The sequence below is a fragment of the Cynocephalus volans genome, chromosome 9, assembly GCF_027409185.1.
Source record: "Cynocephalus volans isolate mCynVol1 chromosome 9, mCynVol1.pri, whole genome shotgun sequence".
NCBI classification, from domain to species: Eukaryota; Metazoa; Chordata; class Mammalia; order Dermoptera; family Cynocephalidae; genus Cynocephalus; species Cynocephalus volans.
In genome coordinates, this window is record NC_084468.1 from 58283452 (window position 1) to 58299662 (window position 16211).

Here is a 16211-nt window from a genome sequence, read left to right on the forward strand (position 1 = left end):
TCCAACTAATTCCTACTTATTTTAAAGACTAAACTCAATTATTACATATTCAGAGAAGCTTTTTTGAGATTGAGTGGACATCTCCATAGCTCCCTGTTTATACTTCTTTTTTACATTTATCAGATTGTGCCATTAAAATGTGACTTACTGCTTTGCCTCTTGACACAATGACCTCTACTTGCTGGTAATCAGGTCCCTCATCTCTGCCTTGCTTGTGGAGAGCAACAGATATAGGGACTAGTGAGAAAAAATTAATAATCTACACTTTGGGATAACGTAAATGTTTCTCTAATGCCTTAAGAAAGTTAATGTTCTCCATATTAACTAGCTATTAACTCTGACTTTACAGAATGTAAATATTCAAAAGGACTTTAGAGTGATCTAACCCAGTGTTTTCAAAAATATTTTTGACTATGACTCATGGTAAGAAATGTTCTATAGTCCAGCATGGTATACACTCATCTATCTGAAACAACAGTTCTATAATATAATAATTATTACTTAAGACACAGTAAACTATAACAAAATTAATATCATATTATTTCATTACTATTTAGACACAACAGCAACAACAAAAACCAAAATGCATAATATAAAAATAAATCAAATAATAAACCAACAAACTAAACATAGCTTCGTGTTTATAAACAAAAATGATTTCAAGGCCCATTAATGGTGTCATCCTCCCCCATTTATTTTACTGTAAACTTGTTCCACGTTTTACAGATAAAAGTAAAGCCTTGAGTGTTAAGTAATTTGTCCAGATAAATGAATACAATGAATACAAAGCTGGATCTAGAACACCCCTGAATCTCCTGCTGGTACTGCTACTTCACCACAGTGAGAAAGACAGGACTTTTGCTAAGAAGCTATTAGCATATCTGACTCATTCACCCTTACAGACTAGATCTGTTGGGCAAAATACCTTTACTAATGAATTCAACAAACCCACTATTTAACCTTCTTAATTATCTTTATGCACAATCCATACTTTTTGACTGAAAATCTGTGTTAAAAACAATACTGGTCTGGAATCCAATTAGAAAAGATACTTAAAATCCTCAGAACTATAAACTCTGAATCAAAGCTGATGAGGCTTCAATACAGAAATTTCATGTCTGTACTTATATTTTCAGAGTGGATGAGTGAGTTAGTAGAAATACTGCCTTAAATTGGGAAAAGGAGAACCAGGCTGATAGAAAAGCCATACTGCAGACTTCTGAAATGAGTGAGTATGAGAGAACTTTGCTAATTTTTTAAACCAAAATTGTTAGCATATCATATTTATATGAATGCTTGTTAAATATAAAGTTTTTTCTACAGCACGTTTTGTTTTATTCTGCCCTTATCTTGGTAAATAATATTTATACTTTCTTGTATTTAATAAGTACATACATACAATATGCAGTTGCAAAAGGGTCTGTGGGGGGAAACCTTTTCCATGAAATTGACAGTCTTGGGCCGGCCCATGGCTCACTCAGGAGAGTGTGGTGCTGATAACACTAAGGCCATGGGTTCGGATTCCGTATAGGGATGGCCGGTTAGCTCACTTGGGAGAGTGTGGTGCTGACAAGACCAAGTCAAGGGTTAAGATCCCCTTACCAGTCATCTTTAAAAAAAAAAAAGAAATTGACAGTCTTCCTCAGTCTCATGCAAGAACACTGATCATTTAAGACTGCCAGAGCCTACAGGCTTGAAGTATTTTATTTAATTAAAGAAACAATCAAATGACTGAACAATTGTAATTACCACAAAAATCATGATTAAGTCTGAGACATCAGTCAGGGCAGACAAATGGGAAATTTCTGTCTGTACAGAAATCAAGAATCTCTTGAGAAGCAAAAGAGATTCAAAAGTTAGACTAAGCAGGAGTTTGAATGACATCACTCATCAAATATGAGTTATTCATTTCTGAATCTGTAAAACAATAGCCTGAGTATCTCCTAAACAAAAATACATATATACAAACTTCTTTACCTTCAATTCATTAATTACTCAGTTAGTTCAGTGTTCAATTATGACAAATGTCACATAGAGTACAGATTTTCTTAATCCGATAATTATTTACATATGAGGATTTTAATTTTAATCATCTCATTAATGTGATACGTACAATAATCCTATTGCTATCATACCTTCTAATATTTAGAGTTAAACAAATAAAAATTCTAATAGAGTCTCCTCTTAAATTTATATTTCATTTTCCCAGAATATACTTTAATATGCAACATATGATTAAAATTTAACATGTTATTGAACATATTTAGGAAATTAAGTAAACTATATTGAACACTTTATTCTTTAAAGCATAGGTTTATCTCAACACAATATAGTTGATATATTATTGCATATCATTTCTACTTCTATTATTTAGAAAGAAAGGATCACATTGACCCCTTTTACTTCAAAAAAGTCTTACACTGTAAAAGAACAACAACTACAAAACTTTAACACGAAGTACAATAACACAGTGAAAAACTTTTTTAAAAGCAGTCTCCACCAGCCATCATCTGCACTGCCTGTCTCAGGAGTTGTAAACCTCTGTTGCCATTGATAACCTTTACTGAGAAAAGCTGAGTACTTACGCATACATCATGGACCCAGTACTGGGGTAGCTTCTATTCAGTCACCATCTGATCTATATCAGCCAGGTCAGGGCTGGGAGGCTGGAAAATAATGACAGTCACTGGCAACAAGAAAGGAAACAAGTCTGACAGGTTTAGTGACTGAGGTATGCTGTCTTGATACAGCCTGATAAGAATATGATCAATTTTGTGCCAGCTGATTCCACACAATGTAGTTGTTAATACCTGCATAGTGAAGCTACAAGCAGTAGAGGGCTCACAATGCAACTGGCGATGATTCAGAAGGCTGCACTTTTCCGGTTGGGGAAGTATGATTAGCACTGAGGTGTGGCCCCAATTTGTTTAAAAAACAAAACAAAACAAAACTACAGTACATTGATGGCACTTCTTTCTTATTTCTTCACTAGAAATGTTTCATCTCTTCCCTTTGAGAAACTCACAAGGTATGGTAGAGCAGAGAAGACCTGGGCTATGAACCAGGCACTTATCTCTGCCACCTTGGTGGTGTAACCATGGGCAAGCTGCTTGGCTTTTTGGGACTTACTTTCCTCATAAGTGTAATGGGAGGATTGCATTAGCTTTTTCTCATACTTTTCATTTTAGCTCTAAAAATAATAGATTCTGTTGAATTTATTTATCCCCAAAAAGGCAAAGAAAGGAAAGTAAAACAAAAAGAAGAAACTCTTTCTCCTTTAACATTATTAAGAAGCTTAGCTCATCTTAATGATGTGAATTGGCCAGTGTTTATAAATAGTCCCTTTAAATACGTGCTTACATCTACAGAGATTTTATTCTGAATATACAAACTTCTAATAAAGATTAGTAAAGTTACATGGTAGATACCACAACTTTAAGAGCTACTTTTAAAGGCTCAGAGCCAGGAGCTAGTCAAGAAAAAAAGCTATGCATTTTTGTTGTTCATATAAAATACGTTTATCTAAAATACTACAAATACGATATGAATCTAATCTTAAAATTTTCCACTAAAAACACTAATAGGAGATATATTTCCCTAGACATTTTACAAATGGAAAAAATGAGGCAGATTGTCAGTTTGTATAATTATCAACAATATGACAAAGGGACATATGACAATATAATTTTGAGTACTGTGGCGCGACTGCTAATGTCTGGAATCCTGCTCACAGCGCCAATTGTCTACTCTTAATCCTGTTTGTGACGCCAATCGTAAAGCTACACGACCACGCTAGTTGTCGGGCTCTTTTACCTGCCGGTAATCCTGCACCGACTGGGCTGATTGTTGAGCTAGGGCTGGGTCTGGAGCTCCCAGATCCCTCAAGCCCATTCACAGACTGGGTCACAAACCCTTCACATGCCAGGCTGGGTCCCCAGACCCCTTCACATGCAGGTCTATGAGCTAGTTAACTGGCCAAAATGTCCTTGGAGCCACAGATTGGAAAGCATGGCTGCGCAGGGTGGATGCCCAAGGCAGATGCCTGCCTACCTGCTTCACTAAAACTCCTCTCTCTCTCTCTCTCCCCCCACCTCGCTCTCTCTCTCTTTAAAGAACACAAAAATAGGAACAAAACTAAAAAGATACATTGGCATGCATGCGCACTAACTACACACACACACACACACACACACACACACACACACACACACACACACACACACACACACACACACACACACACACACACACACAATTTGCTTACAAAGGATGCTGAACCACACCCAACTGGACCCGAGGTGAGGGCCCTAACCAAACCTTTCTATTTTCCCAAGTAGGAATAAAAATTTCCAAATAAGTATTTCACAAAAGTTACCAATCACTTTACATTGAAAAATATGTCTTACTTTAGCAAAAGTAGCTTTCCTCTTTCGAGCACTGATTTTTTTTCAAAAGTTAAAAATTATAAAATTATAAAAGTTGCTAGAAAAATTATAATAATTTTAGTAAATGAATATAACTATTATTTTCATGTACTTTTTCTTTTGTTTTGGTTTTTTGGGGGGCTTTTTTGGCATCTGGCCAGTATGGGGAATTATTATTTTCATTTTCTATGTAGTATGTAGTAGTACTTGGGCTAACTTGAAATTAACATTGTGCAAATATTATTTTAAAGCAGTTTAAAAGTTTACATTAAAATATTTCTCATTAATAAATTAATATTCTCATAATCCTTGTTTGTTAAAATTCATAAAAATATTCTCAGCCTCTTTATATTAGTAAATAATAATACAGCAGAAAAATTCTGTGGCTTAAGTGAAAAAAATTTATGCTATAAAAGATGCATGCCAAGTGAGAACAAAAGCCACCTTTGAGGATTCTGGAATGAAACATGTGATACGCACATATTTCTCCTCTTAATTAAAAAAATCAGCATTTTCATATTGAACCACAGGACTTGGGGGAGAAAACTTAAAATATATAGTAATACACAACTTAACCATGTTTAAACAAAGTATGCAGTAGAAGCTTTTACAAGATCAAATATAGAGGTTTAACAGTTTCCCTCAAGAACCTTTCCTGTCAGGCCATTCTTTCAAATTATCTTCTATTTGGTTTTAAAGCTTGTATTTCTCTGTTTTTGTTTTTTCCCTTCCTTCTGCTTTCAGTGAATATGTAAAATAACTCATTTTTATTCTCTGAAGTAATGTCTTTACCATGGCGAGGTGGCAGTACACCAGGCTCCTGGGTGAGATGCCTGGATTCAGTTCCTCACACTGTCATGAACTACCTGTTTGAACTTGGGAATGTGCTTAACCTTTCTGCCTCTCAGCTTCTCCCTCTGTAAAATGGAGATAACACTCGTATCTAGTTGAAATGAGATAATAAATGTAAAAGATTTAAAATAGTGTCCGGCCTATAATAAAATTTTCAAAAATGTTAGATACTCTTTCAACTCTCATTTTTCCCGCTAGGATTAGCACTATATTGCTAACTGTTTTCAATAGACTTCAAAAGTGGTATTTTTCCAAACTCTTTTGCCGTGTGGAGTTCTTTTTAGCAACATATTATCTTGAGTTTTTTGTTTTAATTGTGATAAATAATTAAAGACACTGATCTACTAGGTTCTAATTAATGTAGCATATGAGGACATTTAAAAGAATGTTCTTCATAAGGCTGCATAACTCCATAAGCTAATTCTGAGGATTGGCAGGCATTAGTAATTTGTACTATAAAAGTGAAATTACTACATGTGAATTTATTTCATTGTCTTTCAGCACCCTCAGACACATGTTGCCACATGTGGGCAGGCACCATACTGGTTTCTATTGTTGCACTGTTGATTGATTGATTGATCAGTCAAAAGACAAAGAGTGTATGATGCAAAATGTCAGTGAGGAAAAGTCAACAATAAGATGTCATTACACAAGAACATAAAGAGGAAAGCTACGATACTCCCAAATTAATCGTATTTCTTCAATGTTCACAATAAAAAATAGAAAAATATAACTTTTAGAATCAACTTCATAAAAGAATCATGTATACTTCCCTGTAATTGCAGATTTTATAATAAAGTAATTAAAATTTGAGCTTAATAAATGAGTCATTAACAAAGAAATAATTTAACTTCATACTAATAGCCTAAAGTTTGAGGGTTGGTCTTAAATTTTGCCTTCTACTTCTAAAGAAATCAATAAACTATTTTTCCATTGAAGAAAGACTGTAAACGGACATAGCACAGGATCACACCTTCCCAATTGTGAGCACTTGGATCCAATAGGTGAGTATCCAAAGGATGCTAATATGGAAAGAAGAGACCCCCATCAAGAGAAGCAATAAGTCCCATGGATTAGAACAGACGCATCACAGCCCTGAGGAACAGAATACCAAATTGCATGGCCTTTCTCTAATATATTAAAGAATTAATTGATGTTATTTGTGTCAGAGAACTGAGAGAATTAAAACTGGGGACACGATGTAAGATCAACTCTTCTCCATGGATCACTTCCATGTGCTCATTAAATTATGGAACTGAAAAAAATGGAACAAGACGTGCACTTTTTTTTTAAACTCGAAGAGTAGGTCTTGGAGTTGTTCATACCAATGTTCAAGTCAATATTTTTTTTTTGATCCTAATTGTTTCTTTTAGAAAATTTTTAAGCAAAATATATATTTTATATATGAGAAAGAAATCACATTTAAGTTATCAATATAAATAGCTTAATTACTTCATGGCAACCATCTTCAAAGTTGTAGACATATTCTATTATCACTTAAATATAAAGTACTAAAATGGTGTCCTTGCTAATAAATATCTGTAGAGGTAGCTAAATCAATTTATCAGCTTTAAGCAGCACAATGAGACTTTAGGAACTAACTTACACAGCATTCTCTGGATGGTCTCCCTGTGGTTTGGGGGATTTCTATTTTCCAACTATGTAATAGAAGAATCAAGTAAACATCAGTGGGTGAAGAAGATATCAATTATTTATATCCTGGAAATTTTCAAAACTGAAAAATTTTACAAAATTTCAGTCTTTATTATTCATAATTAACCACTCTCTATTTTTAAAAATACTGCTACTCTAGTTTTTTTGCAAGCAATTATAAAATACTGTATATTTCTGTATTATTATATGTAGAGTTTACTTTTTAATACCTTGTGATCCAGCTATTGCTTACCTAAATGTTAAGAACATAGCATTTAGCAAGAAATAGTGGTTATTCTGAAGTGAATAGACTAATATCAGTAGCACTGAAAATCTGTTTCCAATAATCAAACAGCCAACTATTTGCATTCTTTATGTGATGTTATTGGAAAATATTTTATGCACAAATTGTTTAACTCTTTGTAAAAAAAGTTAGGATGTTCTATTGTAATAGAGTACTTCATCACACTCAATTCAAATTTCTGAAAATTCTTTTATTATACTCGCAGTATATTTATAGTTTATAAATTATCTTCTTTCATGATGCTTCCAATCCTGGTTCTCTAAAAATACAGGTATAGTGGATAAATGGCTTAATAACACTTGTGTTAACTTTTTTCATGTGGTTGAAGAAGTCTAAGAATATGTTTTTGGAGTTGTATGGTAATAGTCTGTATTTACTGACTGGCTAACACTTGTCTTCAAAAAGAAAAAAAAACTTGAGCCTGATGAGAGAGTAGGTGATAAAGAGAGTAGGTGATAAAGCTGGAGGCATAAAACTACCTGACTTTAAACTACACTACAAAACTATAATAACCAAAACAGTATGGTGCTGGCATAAAAACAGACACACAGATCAATGGAATAGAATAGAGAATCCAGAAATCAACCCACACACCTACAGCCATCTGATCTTTGACAAAGGCACCAAGCCTATACACTGGGGAAGAGACTGCCTCTTTAGCAAATGGTGCTGGGAGAACTGGATATCAATATGCAGGAGAATGAAACTAGACCCATACCTTTCACCATACACTAAAGTCAACTCAAAATGGATTAAAGAATTAAATATACACTCTGAATCAATAAAACTTCCTAAAGAAAACATAGGAGAAACACTTCAGGAAGTAGGACTGGACACAGACTTCATGAATACGACCCCAAAAGCACAGGCAACCAAAGGAAAAATAAACAAATGGGATTATATCAAACTAAAGAGCTTCTGCACAGCAAAAGAAACAATTAGCAGAGTTAAAAGACAACCAACAGAGTGGGAGAAAATATTTGCAAAATATACATCTGACAAAGGATTAATATCCAGAATATACAAGGAACTGAAACAACTTAACAAGAAAAAAACAAGCAACCCAATTAAAAAATGGGCAAAAGAGCTAAGTAGGCATTTCTCTAAGGAAGATATACAAATGGCCAACAGACATATGAAAAAATGCTCAACATCACTCAGCATCCGGGAAATGCAAAAAAACTACATTGAGATACCATCTAACCCCAGTTAGGATGGCTAAAATCCAAAAGACTCTGAATGATAAATGCTGGCGAGGTTGCGGAGAAAAAGGAACTCTCATACATTGTTGGTGGGACTGCAAAATGGTGCAGCCTCTATGGAAAACAGTATGGAGGTTCCTCAAACAATTGCAGATAGATCTACCATACGACCCAGCTATCCCACTGTTGGGAATATACCCAGAGGAATGGAAATCATCGAGTCGAAGGTATACCTGTTTCCCAATGTTCATCGCAGCACTCTTTACAATAGCCAAGAGTTGGAACCAGCCCAAATGTCCATCATCGGATGAGTGGATATGGAAAATGTGGTACATCTACACAATGGAATACTACTCAGCTATAAAAAAGAATGAAATACTGCCATTTGCAACAACATGGATGGATTTTGAGAGTATTATATTAAGTGAAACAAGTCAGGCACAGAAAGAGAAATACCACATGTTCTCACTTATTGGTGGGAGATAAAAATAAATAAATAAATTCACACACACACACACACACACACACACACACACAAAAAAAAAAACGGGGGGGAGAAGAAGACATAACAATTACAATTCCTTGAAGTTGACATGACAAGCATACAGAAAGGACATTGTTGGGAGGGAAGGGGAGAGGGAGGAGGGGGGGAGGTTTCGGTGATGGGCCACAATAATCAACCACATTGTATATCGACAAAATAAAATTTAAAAAATAAATAAATAAATAATAAAAGAAAAAGAAAAAGAAAAAAATTTTGAGCCTGATGAGAGAGTGGGTGATAAAGAAAAAAATTTTAAAAACACAAACTTCTTTTTAATTTTTTAATTTTTTATTATTACGAATATTCATGAACACATACTTCTTAACGCCAGGAATGGTTCCACCAAAACAACCTATTTTTAAAAATTCTTCTCTGAACTTAGTGATAGAATCAAAATCAAATGGCAGAAGCACAGGTGGCCAATAATGCCATGCCAAAGAGTGACACAGGAAGAGTTTCCCCAGGCCTTGGAGAGAATGTGTATCTTCATCATCAGAAAGAGCAGGTAATTAGTGCCATGGGTCACTGGAATGGCTAGTAAACAAGGAATGACCAAATTCATGAAAAGCAACAAACAAACCCTATATTGAAAAGCTTTCTGGACAGCATGTTTATATCATCATGCAAAACTACAAGAGCATAGCTCATGATGCCAGGTGCAATTACATTTCTTCCATACTGCTTTCCCTATACTTTTTTTTCCCATAAATGATAAACTGGAAACTCCACATTTAGATTCTTGCTTCTTCTCTCCAAGTAGGTACAGTTGGCCAGGGATGCATTTCCTGGACTCCAGGAGTCATCACTGCCTTTCATTCTCCTTGTATTCACTCTGCCAACAGCCCTGGTATATTTTCAGGTCATTTTCTACTTGTGTACCATTAATTGTCAGGGAGTTGACTATTGACAAAATGCTGGGCTACAAAGAGAAGTTTCATTTTGAGCATTGCCAGATGCTTTTACTCAATTTTACCTGTTTCTTTCCAGGAGCAAGGTATTTTTACACTTTACTAGTAGCACAATGCTATCTACTTGGTCACTTAGAACATTTCCTTACTTAAGAACATGGTGAGGTTACTAGTTGGAAATGGAGCAGCTGATACTGTTTCCTCTATTTGAGTCAGCAAAGGTGTAGGAATAACCACAGGAAATAACCACATGAATTCTATAACCCTGATCTAGTATATCCTAATATTTCTTCACCAGACATGTGAACTGAAGCAATATTTTATAGGCATATAGCTGGATTAGTTCTTAGAATAAAAGGAGGTAGTTGTTTAAATAGAAAATCTATGAGAATGCCAGAGATGTACATGTAAAGAAATCCTTCATCTCTCTCTAATCTCCTTTTCAGGATGAGCAGAAAAAAAAGAATAAAATGATCAGGAAGATAGGGAGCTCAGGTGATAGAACAGATTTCCATCTCAGAGCTGTATATCTAAACTATGCAAATAACATCTCTATATCTCATTTTCTAGGTAGAGATATAGGTGGATTGATGGATGGGTAGGTAGGTAGGTAGATGGGTAGAAAGATGAGTAGATAGAGAGAGAGAGGGAGAAAGAGAGAGATAGAGAGACAGACAGATAGATGATAGATAGATGATAGATAGATAGATAGATAGATAGATAGATAGATAGATAGATAGATAGATAGATAGATAGATTATTATTCTAGGGTTTGGACTAGGTCCAGCGTCCAGTAGATTTACTAAAATTATTGCAAAATTTTATTTGTATGTGTGTGTCTGCATTTTCTTAAGAAAAGGTTTATTATTTTCATCAGATTCACCATAGTTTCTATGACATAAAACTCATTAAGAACTATTGTAACGTGATCTTTGAGGTCCTGTTACTGATTACATTCTGTTATCTTATTTGTAGAACCCAATCCACTAATCTGGTGCTCTGATATTTTTTATTTGTTTGACAGACTCTTGAATACTCAGGAGAAGAGTGCATAGAAAAGACTGTCTCTCCATGTGGTAAAAAAGGTTGTTTTCAAATTTTCAGAAGAGTATTGATGATGTATGTACCCTTATACTATATTTTCTTTTTCTTGTTTTCTTTCTTTTCTCTCTCTTTCTGTACATGAAGCTGTACGACCTTGTGTGAACAAAAATCAATGCCTGACTCTACAAGAAGCAAGATGAGAAGAAGCAGGAAGAGAAAGAAAAGCAGGAGAAGAGTAGGAACAAAAGGAAAAGCAACAGAAGAAGGAGGGAGGGAAAGGGAGAGGAGGAGAATGAATACTATCTAGACTGCAACAGAAATATTCTCTTAGCCATATGGACAAGTTTCCACATGATCTTTAATGAGAAAATGAAAACCTACATTTGCATTTTATCATATAGATACGGTTGCACATCCATAAGTATATGGTTGAATATATATATTGTATATATATGGTTATACATTTTTACTTTTAGATTATTGAATAGTTATATCTGTATAGTTCTCAATCCAAAATATGTGGTCACCCAAAATAATCAAATCACCTTGTCATCTTCAGAAATTCTTAAATTAAGAATTCTAGACATCAGACTCCAACTTTTATTTATTAATGCACATAGTCATTAAACAATATTTACTGAGCATCTAGTATGTGCCAAGCAGCATGCTAATTGCTGAGCACACCGTAGCAAACATAATTAATTTCCATCATCAAAGACCTTACAATTAACCAAAGAAGACAAATCTCAAGTAAATAATCATAGTATGTTATGATAGCAGAAGCACAAGGTCCTACAATAACATACTTGACAGTACGGTGAAGATTCTGGGGTTCAGAGAAGCTAAATAAGCATTTCTTGTCAATGAATATTCACACTGTGTTTTATTTCATTTCTTATTTGAATTCATTTAAGTTTTACTGACCTTACATTGCACATTGTCCCAAATAAAATAGTCTTTAATCTCTACAAGTCTTGTGAGACAGATGCAAATATTAACCTACAAAATACTCATTTTCATGGCTCATCAAACTCAGTCCTAGCCCCATTAAATGGGTAGGAAGGAGGGATGGGAGAGAAATGTGGAGTCTTTTTTACCCAGTACTTTGTTTTATATATTAGGCACAAATAAGCCGAAGGTCTCATGACAGGTTCTAAAAACAGAAGTCCTGTTTTTTATTGTCAAACCATTTTTATAGGTTCAAATTATTCATTGCTCCCCTAACATTCTTTCAGCTCAAGATTATTTAATTTTCTTTTAGGTATTATAGTACCTTAGGCTTAAGAGTTTCAACAACTATCAATAAATATCATAAATAAAATTATTTTAATTAAAATTTTAATTTTTTGATATCTAAGGTAAGAACAGGTTTGTTTTGACTTTTTTCCCCACAACCTCTTGTTGTGGGGTAAGGAGATGCCATTATGAAATTTCATGTTTTTGCTAGGAACATTCAGTCCACATAGAGAAGAAATTTAGACGACATCTTTGACATCATGATCAGGTTAAGAAACGTTTTGATCCTTTTGCTCTTTAATAAGTAATATAGAATTAAGAAACTCTCCTAAATCGAGCATTAACAGTTGAATTTTATAAAATAGATATAAATCTGTGTATCATTTACTTCTAGAAATGTTGGTTTTTTTGAATTAAATATGTTCTAGCATTTACCAAGTGATGTATAAAAGGACTACATTGCATCATTCACATTTTCATATGATTTATTTCTTGGGTACTACAAGTTTGTCATGTAACTGTCCCGCGCAACCGTCTCGCCAGCAAGAACGACGCGGCACACACAGGATCCTTCTGCAGTAAAGCTTTAATGCGTCTTGAGAGGCAGAGCACAAGCTTATCGGGGCGGAGACCCCAAGTACAGAAACCCGTTCCCTTTTATAGAAAACTGTCCCTCGCCTAGGACGTGTCCCTCTCTGACTGGCGGTCGTGCATCAGCCCAGATGACGCCATGGGAGAGGCAGAGACTAGAGGTGGGGAAATTCCCAGCACATGCGCTCTAGACTTGTTTTTGCCGATTGTCAGTGTCGGCCGGCGCCATCTTGTAATGGCGATTATGGTGTAACGTGGGCAGCTCCCCACATCTCCCCCTTTCTTATTACATTAAGAGGCTGGAGCAAGCTCATTGGCCACAACATGTCTAGCCAGTAGTCCTGTCTTAGGTCGACCCACCTCAGGCCGTGACCTTACCCGTCAAAGGTTAACCCTATCGCCACCAGGCACCATGTCTTAGGTCGGCACACGTCTGGGGGGAAGTTGCCCGTCTCTGGATCTACTGGAGCGGACTCTGAATTGTGAATTGTGGGCCAGCACGAGCCAGGGCGAACCCCACTGATCAGTTTTTCAGGGAGGCCAGCCGAAAAGAGGGGGGACTAGTCTTTGAGCATAGATAGCCAAATATCGGGATTGGCTCCTTGCTCCAGAGCCACAAGTGCTTGGGCAACGACCACCTTGTCTCTTTGTGTTTGGGCTTTCAGCCTACAGACCAGCCACAGAAGGAACACTAGTCCACAGCAAAGGGCCGCCCCAAACAATCCCACCCCCACCCATTCCTTGAAATGTGACATAGCAGTTGTGATCCAGGAGGACAATCCAGCTGCAAAAGAGGCATCCATTCTTGTCGAATTCACAGCCACGATGGCAGAGCGCAGGTCCCGCATCAGGCCGTCAAAGTCTCCTGTCCAGTTTCCTAAAAGATACTCAGACAAGCGATGAGACAAGTTTGCTGCCCTGGTATAATTTTCATATTGGATGCTAGTTACACATAATCCTGAATATTTCCATTGACATCCCAGTTGTGCAATTTGCCATAGAACCTCTATTTGTTCTTGGACTAAATCTAGCCTTTGATTGACCACCATCAATCCTCCCCTTAACTGAGAATTTATTGCAGTTTGTGTGTTCAGGGCCTGGGCCACAGAAGAAGACAAATTATTCAATGTGGAGGCAGTCTGGACCGTGGTGCCCAAAGACACAGCCGCAGCTGTAGCTGCAGCTGCCGCCAAGGAGACAGCGGTAACAATTGCTGCGGTGAAACCAAAATCCCTCTTTTGCCTGAATAAGGACATAGCATTAGGGGCTTCCACAGGAACGGGAACCCACCTAGGCATTCGAGCAACCACAGCCAAGCTAAAGTTAGCAGCATCCCAACATTGAGCATAAAAACAGGAAACATTTGTGCAAGTAAGTTGATTGTCTGGCACTGAGTTTTGAGTTAAAATAAACACAAAAGGGGGGTAAAGGCAGACAGGTGTCGACGGTACAGACGTATTTTTTCCAGGCATTGAGACAGAAACCGAAGACTCAAAAGGAGCAGACACATTCCACGAAAAGGTGGCATTCCCCCAGCCTCCTCCTCTAAGAAAAGCAAGCGGCGACAGATCTGTGCAGCTGCCATTTACTCCACATAGCAGCCAGACATTAAATGGGTTAGAATAGGCCGCCATCGTAGGATTTTGATATGTCCAATTGAGGCCTGAAAAGGTCGCATTAAACTGGGTGCCCATATAAGGGGAAAAGGTAAATCTGTCTTTTTTCGCCCACCCTGTCTTTTTAGACTGACAGCCCGTCCAGGGTGGGGTATCCCCTTCTAATCTGGTCCCCCGGCAAAATGGGGTCCATTTTGGTTGTGAAGGAATAGTGCCATTCCCTTTGGGCTCAAACGCGGGCCAAACTCCAGATATCCAAGTGGCATTGGATTGACCCGGCCCAATTGTTGGGTGGTCAAACCAAGCGGCAGTTTGATTATACAATTTTATACAAGGATGCTCTGATAAAGATCGATTGGAAACCAGCAGGAAACAAAGACTACCCTCAAGAGTGATATTCCTATCCTTCCCGATACCAGCTACCTCCTCATCCAGAGGCAAGTAAGGTAAATCTAGAGTCTTATTAGTACTGAAGAATCGAGGGAACAATTGTGCATCATGGTGGAGTGGCATCGGCAGGGGGAACACTGTCAGGATTCCCCAGCGTTGCTCCCCCATTGTAAATGCGACCTGGCACAGCGTCATCAGGGTCAGGAGGGTCCTCCATTTTGATGGGTGTGTCATCTTGCGCCGATCCCAAAATTGTCCTGGTGAGTCTCTCTGGGACCCAGAAAGGGTTATCTTCCTCCTGTGGAAAAACACAAACAGCTCCCCTGGATCTTATCAAAATAGGATCCGGTCCTTTCCATTGTCCTGTTAACACATCCTTCCATTTGACCATTTGTTTTGGTGTATCTGACTCTAAGCAATGACGCTCAGCCGCAGTACGGCCTTGAGCATCAAGGTTTAAAAAATTAAGGGTGAAGAGTGCCATGGAGACGGCCACTCTCGGTACTGAGGGTAGAGCCTCCTCGACTCCCCCTTTTTGTTTGATGAAATAGGACTTGAGAGTGCGATGTGCACGCTCAACAATACCTTGTCCTTGAGGATTATATGGGAGACCAGTCAGATGAGTTACATCCATCTGGCGGCAGAACTGTTGAAACTTTTGAGAGGTATAGGCTGGCCCATTATCTGTCTTAAGGATCTTGGGTTTACCCCAAGAACTCCACGCCTCGAGGCAGTGTTGAATTACATGTGAGGCCTTTTCCCCTGTTAAGGGTGTGGCAAACATGATGCCAGAACATGTATCAATAGAAACATGTAGGTTATGAAGTCTTCCAAAAGAAGAGACATGAGTAACATCCATTTGCCAGATCTGTAGTGGTCGGATTCCTCATGGATTAACCCCTACACAGGGAGCAGGCAGGAACTGGCAACAATTTTGGCATTGGGTAACTATCTCCCTAGCTTCTCTTCTCGTTAAGGCAAATCGGCGGCGCAAGGTTTCAGCTGTCACATGAAATTGATTATGAAATTCTTTTGCTAACTCTAATTGAGGGGAAAGGACAACCGCCATGACCCTTGTAGCCTGATCTGCTAGGTCGTTCCCACGAGACATTGGACCAGGAAGGCCCGAATGAGCTCTAATATGTGTTATATATACAGGGAAGCTTCTATTAAAAAGGGTGGATTGAATCAGGCGGAAGATGTGAGCAAGCTTGCTAGAAGGCTTAATAATTCCAGCCACTTCAAGAACTTTGACGGCATTAACCACATAGGAGGAATCCGACACAATGTTAAGCGGGCCCGGGAAGGCCCTGAGGACTTCTAGTACCACTAGACATTCTACAACTTGGGGTGAGGTTTCATTAAATTGTTTGGAGACTATTTTACTATTAGTTACATAGGCCCCTACACCAGTTTTTGACCCATCTGTATACACCACAACCCCATT

The 16211-nt window shown here is 37.4% G+C and overlaps 1 protein-coding gene across 1 annotated transcript in view; it reads right to left on the reverse strand.

The window, feature by feature from the left end:
- The window catches only part of LOC134385709 (transmembrane protease serine 11F), a 112659-nt gene extending 98267 nt beyond the window's left edge, over positions 1 to 14392 (reverse strand). The window contains exon 1 of the mRNA XM_063107441.1: positions 14049 to 14392. Coding sequence (XP_062963511.1) covers positions 14049 to 14392 — 344 coding nt within the window. The remainder of the gene's footprint in view (positions 1 to 14048) is intronic.
- Between the last annotated feature and the right edge of the window lie 1819 nt (positions 14393 to 16211).